A 16,974-nucleotide genomic window follows, 5' to 3' on the forward strand; every position below is an offset into this window, starting at 1 on the left:
GGAAGAGGGGGAGGGGGACGGAGAAGAGGAGGAGGAGGAGGGGAAGGGGGAGGAAGAAGAGATGGGGGAGGAGGGTGGGGGGAGGGGGAGGAGGGGAAGGAGGAATACTTCCTCTTCTATGACAGTATTACCCTGACATCAAGCCAGACAAAGACAATACAAGAAAACTAGAGACCAATATTCACGATGAATATTTATGTAAAAATCCTCAACCAAATACCAGCAAACTGAATTCAGCAGCATATTAAAAGGATTATACACCATCACCAAGTGGAATTTATTCCTAGAATGCAAGGGTAATTCAGCATATGAAAAATCAATCATTGTAATACACCACATTAACAAAATTAAGAGAGAAAATCACATAATTAACTGATGCAAAAAAATTTCACAAAATTCAGTACCCTTTCGTAACTTAAAAAAAAAAACTCAATAAACTAGAAATAGAAGGAAACTACCTCAACATATAAAAGGCATTAGTGAAAAATTAACAACAAACATCATATCCATTGGAGAATGACAAAGCTTTTCATCTAAGATCAGGAACAAGGCATGAATGCCCACTCTGACAATTCTTTTCAACATAGTACTGTAAGTTCTAGCCAGAGCAATTAGGCAAAAAAAGAAATGAAAGGCCCCCAAACTGGAAACAAACAAGTAAAGTTATCTCTGTTCACAGATGGTAAGACATTTTATGTAGAATATTCCACCAAAAAAAAAACCTACTAGAGCTAACAAATGAATTCTGCAAACAGGAGGACACAAAGTCAACACACAAAAATCCGTTGCATTTCTACACTAACAGTGAATAATCTGAAAAGGAAATTATAGAAACAATTACATTAACAATAGTATAAAAAGAATACTGAGGAATTAACTGAACCAAGGAGATGAAAGACTTGTACAATGAAAACTAGAAAACATTGCTGAAAGGAATAAAGACATAAGTAAACATAACATATCCCATGCTGATGGATGGACAGACTTGATATAGTTAAGATGTCAATACTCCCCAAAGCAATCTGCAGATTCAGTGTAATCCCTACTGAAATCCCAATGACTTTTTACAGAAATAGAAAAACCCATCCTAAAATTCACTTGGAATTTCAAGAGACCTTAAATAGCCCAAACAATCTCGAAAAAGAAGAACAAAGCTAGAGGACTTGTACTTCCTGATTTCAAAGCTACAGTAATCAAAACAGTATGGCACTGGCATAAAGACACACACATAAGACTAACGGAATAGAACAGAAAGCCCAGAAATAAACCCTTACATAAATAGTCAAATCATTTTTGACAAGGGTACCAAGACCACTCAATGGGGAAAGGATAATCTCTTCAATAAACGGTGCTGGGAAAAGGATATCCACATGCGAAAGAATAAAAATGGACCTTTACCTAACACCATATACAAAAATTACTTCAAAATGGATCAAAGACATAAATAACATCTGAAACCATAAAACTTAGAAGAAAACAGGGTTTTCTTCAAGACATTGGATTTGGCAATGATTTCCTGGATATCAAAGGCACAGGCAACAAATGAAAAAATAGATAAATTGGACTTCATGAAAATTTAAGAACTTTGTACACCAAAGATAATATCAACAGAGTAAAAAGGCAACCCACGGAATGAGAAAACACTTGCAAATCATGTATCTGATACGGGCTTAATCTCTGGAATACATACAGAACTTCTATAACTCAACAACAACAAACAACCCGATTAAAAAATGGGCAAAGGACTTGAGTAGACATTTCTCCAAAAAGCACATGAAAAGATGCTCAACATCACTAAACATCAGGGAAATGCAAATCAAAAAAATGAGATACCACTTCACACTCCTTAGGATGACTACGATCAAAACAACAGAAAGTGCTGTTGTCAAGGAGAAGCTGGAAACCTTGTGCACTGTCACTAGGAATATCCAGTGGTGCAGCCACTATGGAAAACAGTATGGCGGTTCCTCAAAAATTAAAATAGGATTACCATGTGATACAGAAATTCCACTTTTGGGATATACCCAAAAGAATGGGAAGCAGGAACTCGAACAGGTATTTATACACCCATATTCATAGCAGTGTTATTCACAATAGCTAAAACACGGAAGCAACACACGTGTCTATCAACAAGTGAACAGATAAGTCCATACAGTAGAATATTATTCAGCCTTAAAAAGGAAGGACATTCTGACACAAGCTACAACACAGATGACCCCAGAACATTATGCCGAGTGAAATAAGCCAGTTACAAAAAGACAAATACTGTATGATTTCACTTAGAATAGTGAATACTATTCTAGTGATACCTAGAATAGTCCAAATCATAGAGATAGAAAGTAGAATGGTGGCTGCCAGGGGCTGGGGGTGGGGGGGAATGGGGAATTAGTGTTTAACGGGTGTAGAGTTTAACAAGACGAAAAAACTTTTAGAGATGGATGGTGGTGATGGTTGCACATTATGAAAGAGTTTAATAACACTGAACTGCATACTTAAAAATGGTTAAAATAATAAATTTTGTTGTATGTATTTTACCACAATTAAAATAAATTGAAAGCCCAGGCGTGGGTGGTTCATGCCTGCAATCCTAGCACTTTGGGAGGCCAAGGAAGGTGGATCACTTGAGCTCAGGAGTTTGAGACCATCCTGGACAAGATGGTGAAACCCTATCTCAACAAAAAATAAAAAAATTATCTGGGCATGATGGCTCACTCCTGTACTCCCAGCTACATGGGGGTGCTGAGGCCAAAGGATCGCTTGAGCGCAGGAGGCAGAGATTGCAGTGAGCCAAGATCACACCACTGCACTCCAGCATGGGTGACAGAGCAAGAAACTATCTCAAAAAAAAAAAAAAAATTGAAAAAGATAATCTCGGCCCTTTATATTTCCATGAAGATCTTAGAATCATCTTCTTTAATCAAAAACCTCTTGGCATTTTGATTAAAACTGCACTGAACCTATAGCTCATTTTCTAAATGTATATACAATTGATTTTTGTATATTAACCATATATCTAGCAACCCTGTTGAATTAATTCATTTTAATAACTGGTCTATAGATACTTTGGGATTTTTTTTTTTTCTCCTTTTTTTTTTTTTTTTTTTTGAGGCAAGGTCTCACTTTGTCCCCCAGGCTAGAATGCAGCAGCACAAACACAGCTTACTGCAGCCTCGACCTCCCAGGCTCAGGCAATCCTCCCACCTCAGCCCCACAAGCAGCTGGGACTACGGGCGCATACCACCACACCCGGATAACTTTTGTATTTTTTGTAGAGATAGGTTTTAGCCATATTGTCCAGGCTGGTCTCAAACTCCTGAACTCAAACGATCTGCCCGCTTCAGCCTCCCAGAGTGCTAGGATTCCAGGCATGAGCCACCACTGGACTTTTGGATCTTCTGTTACAATCATATCATCTGAGAACAGTAACATTTTCACTTCTTCTTCGCAAGCTTTTTAAACTTTTGTTTTTACTTTCTTAGTACACTAACCAGGACTTCCGGTAACGATTTAAATTGAAATCTTTCTCTTGTTCCTGATGGCAAAGGGAAAGCTTAATTATGATGCCACAGAGTGTTTAGATATCCTTATCAGATTAAGGATTTTCCTTTTAATTCTTTTAACTTTGTTTTACCATAAATGGATACTGAATTTTACCAAATGCCTTTCTTGCTTCTGTTGAGATACTTTTTATTTATTCTGTTAAAATAGTAAGTTAAATTGATTTATTTTTAAATGTTAAAAAATAGTGTGTCCTTGAAACAAATGTGTATGTTACCCTTTTTATAAATTGCTGGAATCACCTTGCTAATGTTTTGTTTAGGATTCTCACGCCTATGTTTATTAGTAAGCTTGGCCTATGATTTCCCTTTCTTATGTCTTTGTCAGTTTTTTTTATTATTATTATACTTTAGGTTTTAGGGTACATGTGCACAATGTGCAGGTTTGTTACATATGTATCCATGTGCCATGTTGTTTTGCTGCACCCATTAACTCGTCATTTAGCATTAGGTATATCTCCTAATGCTGTCCCTCCCCCCTCCCCCTGTCTTTGTCAGATTTTTGATACCAAGGTTATGGTAGCCTCATAAAATGAGCTGGGAAATAATCTTTCCTTATTTTTTATTAGTTTGTTATTTTTCTGTTTCATTATTTGATGCTTTTACCTTTTATTATTGCCTAGCTTTGACGTCCTGTAATTCTGTTCTACAACTTTTTGTCTAACTTCTTGAGATGACGTTCTATTTTCCTTCACCTCTAATATATACATTGAAAGCTGTGAACTCTCCTTTACGCAGTTTCAGCTATATCCCACAAGTTTAGATATGTAGTATTCTCGCTGATGTTTGTTTCAAAACGCTTTCTAGCTTCCATTGTGATTGCGTCTGTGAACTCTGGATTATTTCGCAATGGACTGCTTACTTAGCAAACACATTTTGCTGTTGGTTTACAGTGTACCTGCACTGTGGCAGGAAACAGTTTCTGCACGACAGGCTTGAATATTTTTGAGACTTGCTTTATGGTCCAGCACACATAATGCCCAGGTTCATCAGCTTTTGTAATGTTCCAAGGGCTTAGAAAGAATGCACTTACTGTGTGGCATCACATGAAAGTCCATTTGTGAGACAGAGTCATCAACACACCCAGTATGATCAAGTACCAACTAAAGGCAAAATGTGAAAGGCAGGTGTCCCTGGCAGAAGCTAATAAAGCCCTAATCCCCCACAGCCAGAAGGCAGACATGGCAGAGCCCCACTCAGGACTTGTAAAGGTGAGCAGAGCCTCCAATAAGTGGAATCTTAGCTCCCCCAGGCTTCCCATGTTGCGGGAGGAAAGCAAGGTGTTCCTGCGGCTAGCTGGCTGGGCAGCCGGCAAGGGTATTGCGTAATTTACACAGCTTTAAAGAACCAAGGCCAAGGGCAGCAACCCCAATAAAGTCATGATCCTTTGTCCAATTTGAAAAATGTGAGCCATTTCTCAAACCTGGAAGCCATAACTAAAGGAACACCAGAACAGAATTAGGCAGGTCCCTGTAACACCAAGGCACCTGTGATCAATAGTCATTTCCCCAGTCTTTCTCCATAGGGCCGTTGGCCACTTGCTTGGGAAGTAGTGTGTTAGGGAAAGGGGAGTGCCCAGAGCTTTCTGGTTTTGTTGAACTTAGGGTATGAATGGACATTATCTGTGGACCCAAAGCACTACCATGTTCTCCCTATAAAGAGGGGGCATATGGAAGCCAGGTTATGAAGGGAGTCCTGGCCCCAGTCTAGCTCACAACAGATCCACAGATCCACAGATCCACCCATGGTCATTTCCCTAGTTCCCAAATATATACACGAAATGCCCAGCAGAACCCTCACATTGGTTCCTTCACTCACTAGGTAAGAGCTACTAAGCTGGAAAAGTCAAGGAGAAGCCCGTGGCGCAGTCTCCTCCCCTCAACCCAAACCAAGACGGTTAGTGAAACACAATGCCACATCAGGGAAGAAACAGCCCAGACTGGTACCATCCTCAAAGACTTCAAAAAAGGTGAAAGTGGTAGTCCCTGTCATACCCAAGTTAACTCATACCAGTCTGGTCTTACAAAGTTCAGATGGATCACGGTGATGACAGTGAGCTACCACAAACTTAACTAAGAAGCAGCGCCAATCACAGCTGCTGTGCCAGATGTGGTACTTTTGCTAGAGTACAGTAACATCCCCCCAGGACGCAGTGTGCACACACTGATCTAGGAATGCCTTCTTTTCCATTCCTATCAGAAAGATGAAACTCAGTTTATTCTCGCACAGGATAGGCAGCAGTGTATGTTTGTAGTCCTGCCGCAGCCCTCGGTAACCCTCCCACCCTCCAGCAAGGTAGTCCCAGAGGACCTGTATGATCTGGTTCAACTCAGAACATCACAGTGGCTCATTATACCTTTAACATCAGGCTAACTGGAGCAGATGAGCAAGAAGTGGCAAGTACACTGGAGGCCTTAGCAAGCCACATGCACTCTGGAGGGTGCGAGGCAGAACCTACAGAGACTCAGTGGCCTGCCCCATCGGCAAAGTTTTAGGAGTCAAACATCACTTCCAAAGAAAGGGACAAATTATTTTAACTCACAACTCTTGTCTGTCAGACAGAAGCCAATGTCTGGTAGGCCTCTTAGGGTTTGTGAAAGTTGTCAGATTCAAAACGGAGTCACTATGTTAAAAACCCTCATCAATAGAGCTAGGGAAGGTTAGGAAGGGAGGGTTCAAATGCCTGATAACAAGACTTATCACAAAAGACTGGAAAACTACAACCTTGCACAAAGGCCAAACAACCTTACACACACACACACACAAATTACTTCTGCGAGGACATCTGCCTAGCAACTGCCTGTCCAGCCTCAGAATCATGCCACCCTTGTTATTGATCCTTGTAGCCATGAAAAATTATCTCAAAATGATTATGTAATCATATTCATTTCTCCTTTAGAAACCTTTATCTTCCATTACCTCCCTGAATATGCACATAGTTTATAACGTGTATCCCATCACAATGCCTATTCCTGAATAAATACCATTTTCTTTTGGAGAGTCTCCCTCCCTGTTTGTTATTTAGGATGGCATAAATGGTGTCGGAAGTGGGACGTGGAGAAGGATCACCTGCGGAAAGAATCATCAATTCTTGGAACTGGTATGAGGCGCTCAGTTGAGCCCTTTGAGCTCTCTGCTTCCATGATCTGCCTCTTCAGCCCTTAAAAGTCTCCTCTCAAACCAAGCCTCCCATTTTTTGTTAGAAGCTCTTTTTTACTTTATTTGGGATCTGAGTTAATAAGGACCTTCATAAAGGACCTTGCATCTGTCTGGGATGATAAAAGACCTTTCGTCTCTTCTGGCAAGCCCCTTCTGGTACAAGGACAATGTCCCTCTGGTTACTACAGAATTTATATTCTGTCTGGTTCTGCACACCCAGTTTAATGTTTTGTTTGGACTGCATGCCTGGCTTAAAATTTCTGTGAACACACTTATTTTTTGTTTCATTTTGATTTGCTTACACACATCTGTATATGATTTGGCTCTTTTTTCCCTTGCTTGATTCTGGCCATGATCTGAGAGCAAAAATAAAGATTCTAAATAATGGGTATGGGATGGCCAATTAACAAGGGCACTCAGCACCATATAAGGCACCAGTCTAAACTCCCTGACAGGAATTACAGGATTTTCTTTGCTCTTGAGAGATTAATAAGAAATGAAATGGGATTCTTAAACATTGAGGCACACAAGGTCTTCTGGGACTCTGGCCAGCTATACTGTGGTCCGTTCTTGCGTGGTGATGGGCAAACTACATCAGGAAAAACGCAGCACTGGACGGCCATTTTCTGTCTAAGCTTGTTAAAAACTGCAACTAACTACAGGGTTGACTCTCCATCTCTTTTTTCTGCCAACTTTGAATCTGATGACTTTTCTGCCAGCATTAAGATAAACTCATTGCTTATGGAAACTAAGATTTTCTTTTAAGTGTTAAAGGGCTTTCAAACTAATGGCTTTATAAATTATGCCAAATCTATGGCAACCAACAATGCAGACACCTTTTGGAAATGTAAATTTAGGTTTGTCTAACAATTGCTTAGGGTGGTGAAAAAGTTAACTGAAAAATCAATATTCTAAAAAAAAAACTTTATAAATGTTTATATAAGCTAAGGGCTGTCAGATCAAACAGGTTAATATCTTAAGCTCAGAGCAATACTACACGATATCTCTGTCTGACATAAAAATTATTTTGTCTGACACTTAAGAGCCAGAAAAAAGCTAACAAATAAAAAGATGTTACTAATTCAAGGCAACTTGAAAATTTTGTTTTGTTTTTTTTTTATACAATTTAGCCAGGCCTAGCTAAAATGTAAACATTTGAATATTCAACCCTAAATTCACTTGAATCTGAAAAAAGGATTAAGAGGTTTTTAAAAGTCAAACTGCTATGAAAACTGCTTTATCCAAAATTCTGGTCCATAGCCTTCATTAATTACTTATCAGGGTAAACAGAACTTAGCCACGGATAAAAGTTCCATTTTGTCAAAAATATAATTTGATCCAACTATCTTTTATAAACCAGTGAATCTGTATTACTATGTTTTGCTGTTTCATGACCAAAATTCTAAAATGAAAGCCATAAGATCTTTATTGGTGTCTGTATATGCTTTTATGTATGTTTACACATATCGTATGTTGCATCTACATGATAAAATCTGACATAGTTAGCCAGAAATCCCTTAAGAAATTCTATTTGGATTGGCTTAAACAAGCACTCATATAAAATATATAGTAATTAACCCAAATGCTTTTTAGTTTGTGTGACTTAAATAAATCTTTTTTGTTTGTTTTTTGTTTTTTTGAGATAGGTTCTTTCTCTGTCACCCAGGCTGGGGTGCAGTGGGACAAACATGGCTCACTGTGGCTTCAACCTCCTGGGCTCAAGTGATCCTTCCACCTCAGCCTCTTGAGTAGCTGGGACTACAGGTATGTACCATCATACCTGCCTAATTTTTTTATTTTCTGTAGAGATGGGATCTTGCCATGTTGCCCAGGCTGGTCTCAAACTCCTGGGCTCAAGCAATCCTCTTGCCTCAGCCTCCCAAAGTGCTGGGATTATAGGCATGAGCCACCACACCCAGCTGACTCAAGTACATCTTGGATAAATAAGTTGGTTTTAAATTTGCTGATAAAATAAAAATAGAAGTGTCTTCAGAACTGTCAGCAAACATTTTTGCTTGGCTTTACTGGTCAGACAGGATTATATTTATCTCTGCTAGATGTCTTAAGGTTATAAAAGTATAAATCCAGACTAAAGACACAATTATCTTTATTTGTGTAACTTTTTAATGACTAAGACTAACACTGTTAGTTTAATTAAAATGGCTATATCTTCTGTGTTATCAGCAAAATACCCCTATATTTAAGGTTCTCAGGTGAAAACCTGATACTCATAGGCTATACAAATGGTGAAAGGGAAATAACTTGAAATGAAGACTAGCTTTTTCTAATATCTCAGTTTTCATAAGTAACCTAGGTATAATTATTAAAAATAAATAAATTACATAAACGTAGATGGGAAAGTGCTTATAAATAAACTGTCATGTAATCTGAAATCTTAAAGTTATGCTATGTTAAATTAAATGATACTCATAAAATGTCTAAGTCATTTCCATATAAGATAAAGTACTAAAACACACATTGCTGAACACAAATACAAGTTTGTTCTTGGCTTATTAAATTTTAGAGAAGGACTAAATATATTTTTGCCTGTTAATACACAAAGTATGTTATGGGAAAACATGTTTCCAAAAATTATAAAATGGTTCTCATCTATAAAATACAGATTCCAAGGTTTTCACTAAAAATTATGGTTACTAAGAGTTAAAATTCATATATATATATATATATATATATATATATTTCAGTATACAAAGCATATGAAAAGTAAGGTATGTTTCTGATGAGAAAAATTATAAGAGAGGAATAAAAATGTGCTCTTTATTGAAAAAAGAGTAATTTTGTCTAGTTTGGAGATTATTTAAAATTTGTTTCAAAATGTGGATTTAGAAAGAAAAGAGAAAGAAACCACTAAGTAGGAGAGAGACAGATGTGAAGAAAGTTATAGGTACATAGATGTATTTTAGTAAGGAAGGTTAAAAACAAAAGTGAATAATTTTGTATGAGAAAGACTCCTGTGTGGTAAATTTTTGTCCTAAAGTAAAATACCTGTTTTTTTAAGAAAGAAGAAGTACAGAACAAAGCAGAAAGGCTTAAGGATGTCATCGAAGGCCTATATCGGTCATAAAAGTCTGTGAAAGATAAATTTATGAAATAAATTTTTTATGATTAAGTTGGTTATAATTAGAAGAAAATTATGTGTAAGTCTTTCTAAAGACCAAGCTTTAATATTAAAAATACACTAATACAAAGCAAAAAACGTGGTCGCTTATGTTAGAACAACAGGGTTTTCTTGAAGTGTTGATCGGCTATTAGTTAAACTGCAGGACGTTTTGATCTTTAATTCTGAAGTATGTTTATAAAACAAGCTTCTGAACTGCAGCTTTTTTCTAGTTTAGTCTCCATCTAATTTCCCTCGTTTGAGGTTAGAAATGCTGTGTTCATTTAGAATGGCAATTTCATTTCTGCAGGCAGAGTCTTCCTCTCGATGTGAATCTGAGAGCCTCGGCTTGGGCTTGGCCTTGCTGCGTGTGACCTGCTGGCCGCATATCGCTGCCTTCCACTCTCTCCCCTTGAGAAGCTGCAGCTGCTTGCTTGGCTAGGGCAAGGACTCTTTCCTTAACTTTTTCGTCAGCTCCTGTAACTTTTTTCTCCAGTTTTAACTCTGTTATTATGGTCTGACGCACTGTTTTCCACCTGTATAACTCGATTCTGTACATTCGGCTTTTCTGGATGTGTCTGAATTGTTCCATGGAACCAGAAAACTTCCCATGCTGTGACTTAGAGCCCTGTACTGCCCTGCTCAAGCTACTAACTGTCACATTTACATTCCTCTATAATATGGTGCGCACTCATAACCTTGGACACACTCTTCCTATGTCTCATTAAATTCAAGTACTTTTCGTCAGGTTCTACTTCCAGGCAAACCAAATGGGCTTCCCATGAGGAGAAGCAATCACACCACAGGCGGTTTTTCTTTACCTTTTTGGTAACTGGCCTACGAAACAAAGATTTCATGTTTTATCAAGATGATTTCCTGTGTTGTCTTTACTAAGTTTTTTATTTTTTAGGAAAACTGAGCTTTGAGTGGGTTGTTTGCTTGTTTACATTCATGGAACTCCCTGTGTTGTCTTTACTATGTTTTTTATTTTTTAGGAAAACTGAGCTTTGAGTGGGTTGTTTGCTTGTTTAAATTCATGGAACTCCCTGTGTTGCTTTTGAAGTCTTTCTCATTCTGGTTAAATGAATGACTATTATCTAATAATGACCTGTGCTCCTGTTTTGATCAGGCGTTTTAAATCTTTTGGCATCTTTGATGGGCTTCCCCAAGACATAAATTCTAAATTAAATCTTTTTGACCCATAATTAGCTTTAGTATTTTCCAGTCAACCTCCTGGAGAGCCTCAAAGGACGTATCTCTCATCTTATAAAGACAGTAAATGATTAGGCTTATCTGGTAAATTGTATAAAAAACACTGTAAAATGATACATGATGCTAGCTAGATCTTCTTTCAGTTACATTTATGGGTGTGTTTTTATAGGAATGTTCCAAAATTGTATAAAACTCTTAGAAACCTAATATGCCATAACTCTGGGTATTATGTTGTATTCTACAAAAATAGCCAGATTTCCTTGTCAATTGCTAATTATAATGAACTTCCACCAGATTTTAAACCATGGCTATTCTGTTTTTCTTATCCATTGTTATTGTTTTGATTTTTCTCTAAAAGCATTTGCAATCAGATTCATGGAAAAGAATAAGAAGTACTCTTAAATACAGGTTTCTAATAACTTTAAGATTGACAGACTAAATGAAAATTCTTCAGAACTCTAATAAGGAAACAGGTAAATTTGTGAAACTACTTATCAAGATCAAGCAGAACAAAAACTAATTACATAAGATTAAATAACTGATGAGATGCTTTTATGACTTTTATTTGAAACACTGTCGGTTCTTAAATGTTTTGTTTTCCAGATCTAAGGATGTTTTCTTTCTTTTTTTTGAGACGGAGTCTCGCTCTGTCACCCACGCTGGAGTGCAGTGGTGCGATCTCGGCTCACTGCAAACTCCGCCTCCTGGGTTCACGCCATTCTCCGGCTTCAGCCTCCTGATTAGCTGGGACCACAGAAGCCCACCATCACGCCCGGCTAATTTTTTGTATTTTTAGTAGAGATGGGGTTTCACCACGTTAGCCAGGATGGTCTCGATCTCCTGACCTCGTGATCTGCCCACTTTGGCCTCCCAAAGTGCTGAGATTACAGGCATGAGCCACCGTGCCCGGCCAGAATGTTATCTTTCTTAAACTGTCTATATAGCAATCTGGTAAAGTATACTTCTGTGAAAACAAAAGTAAAAACATTTGCTTTTTCTCCCTACTCAATCCCTCCAAAATTTGGAAACTGTTCACAAGTATTCTTATGGCAATGTGGTTATTTACAAAAAAAAAAAAAAATCTGTTCCCTCTTTATAGCAGGATACAACTGAAACCACTGGTTTTGTTCCTAACGCCTTGTCTGCAATCTCAAATTTGAGAACGTGCACAGAATACCCTGCTTCAAGGGTTCTCAGCCTTACATTGGGTAAGTAAAAACTGTCACTTCCTATCAGGCCCAGAAACCTTAAGACTGTAGGAAAAATCTATAGTCTGCCTTGGTTTGGCTTCCCAGCCTCAGGAGGTTGTTAAAATCGGAGTGATTTTTTTCTTGTGTGATCAGTGTAGAGAGAAGCAGCCATGTTTCTGAAGAAAAGCTGCAATCCTCCTGTTACTAGACTGGAACACTGTGCGCTGCTTCCAAGCTCCTCCATTCTTCCAGCTTCCTCCCATCCAACTTTCTCCCATACAGTCACTAAAAGCAGAGAACTACTCTATTCCTGAAGCCCTGTAAGCTGAAACCAAATGAATGTTAAGGGACAAATCTCATTCCTGATGCGTGGGCCACATCAAGAGTTCACCAAACCACTGATGCCACAACCAGAGACACTTAGACCACACGACAGGACTAGAAGCTGACAGCTTCATGCTGTGGGCAGCTTCTCCAAGGCACTGGAACAAGACTCCATATTATAAAGAGACATTTACCCCTCTTAATGCCTACCTTTTTGACTCGGCAGAATAATGGTGTAATGGAAATTTCACAATCAGTAGCTTCTGCTGGGAACTAGATAGAACCCTGAGAGATCCGTGAGTCCACCTAGTGGGCGACTTTGGCAACATCCCTAATACAACGGGTGCTCACTCTGCTTTAATCCAACTCAGTCACGGGACACTAGATGATAAAATTGCTCTACATTATCCATTGCGTAAAGAAGGAAACGTCTGTGCTACTGCTGATACTACGTGCTACACCTGGATAAATTCTTCTGGGAAAATTAAGGCCTATATACCCAAAATAAGAAAACAGGTCTGGGCATGGTGGCTCATGCCTGTAATCTCAGCAGAGGCGGGAAGATAGATTGAGCCCAGGAGTTCAAGATCTGCCTGGGCAACATGAGAAACCCCATTCTCCACAAAAAGGAAAAAATGCACACACACCAAAAAAGGAAACAGGCCATATATTATAAAAAGTCTCACCCAATTCCCCATGGTCATTTGATTTATTCAACTGGTTGTCTTTAAGTCTATGTTCATGACTCAAAACATTATGCAAACTGGGATTGTCATATTATTATTAATTTCACTCTGCATTTTCCCTTTTTAAATTGTTTATCTGTTGCTTAAGCCTCTGCAGAAGTACAGCTCCTAACAGAATCATGCTGGCACAGCGTGTTGAGATGGTGCCAACACCCATGGAACAGACAAAACCGTACTTAACAGTGGACTCAGGTAGACTGCGCCTGAGGGCCACTCCCTCCACACCTCCCTGGTTGCTCAAATGTGGCTAAATGAGCTCTGACACTGACATCTGGTCACCAGTCACTTCCTGCTGATGTGGAACCAGACCACACCAAACTGGGACAGCTCCATCCCAGCACCAAGGGGCAATCAAAGCCTGACTGCAGGATGACTGGTCAGCTATGCTTTTGGAGAAAGATCTCAATTAAAAGGGGGAAATGCGAAAGTTGTCAGAAAGAAAATGGAGTCACTTGTATTAAAAACCTTAACAAAGTGTTACAGAGCCAGAGAAGGCCAGGAAGGGAGGGTTCTCATGCTCACAGACCTGATAACAAATCCCTCACAAAAGACTGCAAAACCACAACCTTGCACACAGGCCATCTCAGCCTCACATACGAAAATATTCCTCTGAGGACATCTGTCCCACAACCGCCTGTCCAACCTTGGACTGGTACCATCTTTGTAAGATAATTATCTCAAAACAATCCTGTGATCCTCCTCATTTTTCCTTTAAAAACTGCTGTCTTCCTTGACCTCCCTGAATATTCACAGTTTACTACAGCATGCATAGTCTCACTGCAATGCCTATTCCCAAATATTAATACATATCGTTTTCTTACAGAGAGCCTTCCTCCATGTTATTCAGGACGATGGGCTCAAGAGGCAGACCACCCCTCACTTGGGAAGGCTGCTCAGATCCCTCTCCCAGGAGTCAGGGAAGGCGGCCAGCAGCGAGCAGGGCCCACGCAGAAAAGGACAGGCAGCCCTGCCGCCTGGGCCACCCTCCTTGGCCCCAGTAAGAGATTGACAGCCAGGAAGTTTCAGGTGTGGGGCAAAGACAGCAGGGGCCACACACCCTGTGGAAAGCAGCAGGGCCCTGGTGGAGATGGAGCATCCACTGGGGACACCCAGTGATTAGACACTGGAGCTGTCTGTCAGGAGCATGGCACTGACCCCGGCAGGGGGCACACCCGGCAGCCACTGACCCTGGCAGGGGGCACACCCAGCAGCAATCCACCACGAGATGGAAGTTTACATCCAGCAGGGAAGGGGCAGGTTGTGCAGAGCACGTGGCCCAGACCCACATATCATTCACCAGGGCACCAGCACAGCTCCGTCAGCCCACACCTAGGGCCACATGGTGAGTTCCTCATGACCAACAGAAAAGGAGGAAAATGAACAGGACTCGTGCACAGATGGTCAGCTGAGCATGGCAGTATGAGCCAAAAATGGCCCCGGGGTCCTCAGCCTCAAGCTAGGCCCTGCCTTAGGCAGCACACACACCTTTTGAGTCTTCAGCAGCAGTATGGACACCCCATGCAGCCGATTCTGATTGCTGCCCGCCCAGATACAGCACGCTAGCCCTGACCTGCCCTCGAGTTCCCCGGAGAGACCAAAGCTAAACAGGCCATCCAAGGGCAGATTCCTATTTGCAGTCACAACGTGCCAATCCCCAGGACCCCTGCCATCCCTGAAGCCACCTTTTCTCCTGGAAGAGCAGGAGCTGGAGCATTCAATGTGGACGGAGCCTGGCCACACCGCTCACGCAGATCCTTCCCGGCTAAGACCACTCTCACCCGTCCCACACGCACTGAAGGAGACAGGTACAAGAATGCCGTGAGGGTAGACTCTCTCCCACTCCCACTGAATGTCTATCGGTAGAGGAAGGCATCAATCATCGTCATGTACTCATAACAGAATGCCATACAGCAACTAAAAGGACTGAACTGAAAGTCTAGGAGTAAATCTTGAAAACATGACACGTTCTAGAATAAGACATTAATAAGAAGACATAGAATACAGCTGCACCTGTATAAAATTTTAAAACATGCTAAATGAGACAGTCAAAGGATCAATGGTTGTCAGTGTTCAAGGGGAGGGTGCAGGGTAAACAGGTGGGGCACAGAGGATTTCCAGGGCGGCGGCTTTCTCGGTGATACACAGCGGTGGCTGCAGGGCACGGACATTTGTCCAAACCCACAGAGAGGACAGCACGGACAGGAACCCTCGTGTGAGCTGTGGACCTGAGCTAATAATCAGATGTCCACACTGGCCTGTCAACTGTAACAAACACCCATAACAATGCAGGACGTAATGATCCTGACGGCGCATTTTTAACAAGTGGGTGGAGGCATAAGAGAACTCTCTGTACTTTCTGTAAACCTAAAACTGCTATAAAAAATAAAATCTCTTCATTGTTCTTTATAAAAGAAACACAGATAGAAGATCCACACAAAATGACACTTACCCATGTCTGTGGATCACACCCCGTCTTCAAGGGGGCAATGACAGGCCCTACCTCGTAGAGTTTTTATGGGGATTAAACCAGCTCATTTCTAGAAGTGTTCACTGGAGTCTGGCACACAGAAGAGCACCCCAGAAAGCCCTGTGACAGTTCAGACACATTGCAGGGTAGAAAGGTCCCCAAACGTGCATGGGACGCTGTCCCCAAGAAAACAGGGGTTACCACTACAGAGGGGGAGGGGAGGAGACCACAGGGACTCAAAAAAGAGCCAGACGTATCTGCAAGGTGGACTTGCATTTTTTAAAACTTGAAGGAGAAAAGAAGAAAAATGAAAATTAAATTACCTCAAGATCATCAAGGGAGCGAGTGATACTGAATCTCTTGGACCTTCCAAATGACCTCCGAGCAGACGTGCGTTGAGAAGGCTGAGTGAGTCCAGTTCCCCGCCCAAATTTTGAGCCCTAAACACGAAGAAAAAAGGCATCAGGTTATTCTTTTGGAAAGAGATGTTTAGTCTTGTCCAATGCATGGCAAAGCAGAAAATCAAGGAATACTGTGGAACAAAGACTTTTTAAAAAGAGAGATTTAAAAGTCATCCCAGGGTAAATCTTATGTTAGGTATATTTTATACAAGAAAAACATGCAAAATTGAAAAAACAAAAAAGAGTCATCCCAGGATCGTCAAGTATTTGCTCTGCCAACTGCGTGCCTCTGACAAAGCCTCCACCTCTGTAAACACAGAACAGGATGACCGCAGCCCACCCCACAAGGCTGTTACCCAGATCAAACGAAATCACGTGCAAGGGTGCTTGGAACGTGGACACAGTACATTAAGAGTAAAGACGATTAGTATGATGATTAGTAAAGACGAAGGCAGGTTTTCAGCAAAGTCGTGCTTTTTCATGATTTTGTAAGCACTTTAGGAAATGGAAGAATTCCTAAGCATTCCGCTGGTGTCTGAAGACCCAACCAACTCCGGCGCAGGAAATAACCGGCTATTAAAACATCCCGTCTCTCTTCCTCCAGAAATGACCAGAATTAATTCAATTCGACAGACATTTATGTTGTGCCTGTCATTATGCTAGACACATCCCCAAATGAGAAGTTGGCTCCAGCAAACCAGTTGCCACCTCTTAAAAACAAAAAGCATCACAGTTGTGAGCTCTGCTTCCCTGAGGACTTGGAATCCTAAGTGACCAATTTCAGGCTTGAAGGAAGGGAA

At 40.6% G+C, this 16,974-nt stretch overlaps 1 protein-coding gene across 6 annotated transcripts in view; it reads right to left on the reverse strand.

Annotated features, from left to right (window-relative positions):
* The window catches only part of RGS12 (regulator of G protein signaling 12), a 144,963-nt gene that overhangs the window by 79,453 nt on the left and 48,536 nt on the right, over positions 1-16,974 (reverse strand). For 5 of the 6 annotated variants that reach the window (XM_058430173.1, XM_032135461.2, XM_058430176.1 and 2 more), the window contains one exon: positions 16,097-16,213. In XM_058430173.1, coding sequence (XP_058286156.1) covers positions 16,097-16,213 — 117 coding nt within the window. Of the gene's footprint in view, positions 1-12,770; positions 12,814-16,096; positions 16,214-16,974 lie in introns of those variants that run through there. The other variant, XM_032135465.2, reaches the window with a different exon arrangement.

Source organism: Hylobates moloch, unplaced genomic scaffold (genome assembly GCF_009828535.3).
Source record: "Hylobates moloch isolate HMO894 unplaced genomic scaffold, HMol_V3 SCAFFOLD_17, whole genome shotgun sequence".
Taxonomy (NCBI): domain Eukaryota; kingdom Metazoa; phylum Chordata; class Mammalia; order Primates; family Hylobatidae; genus Hylobates; species Hylobates moloch.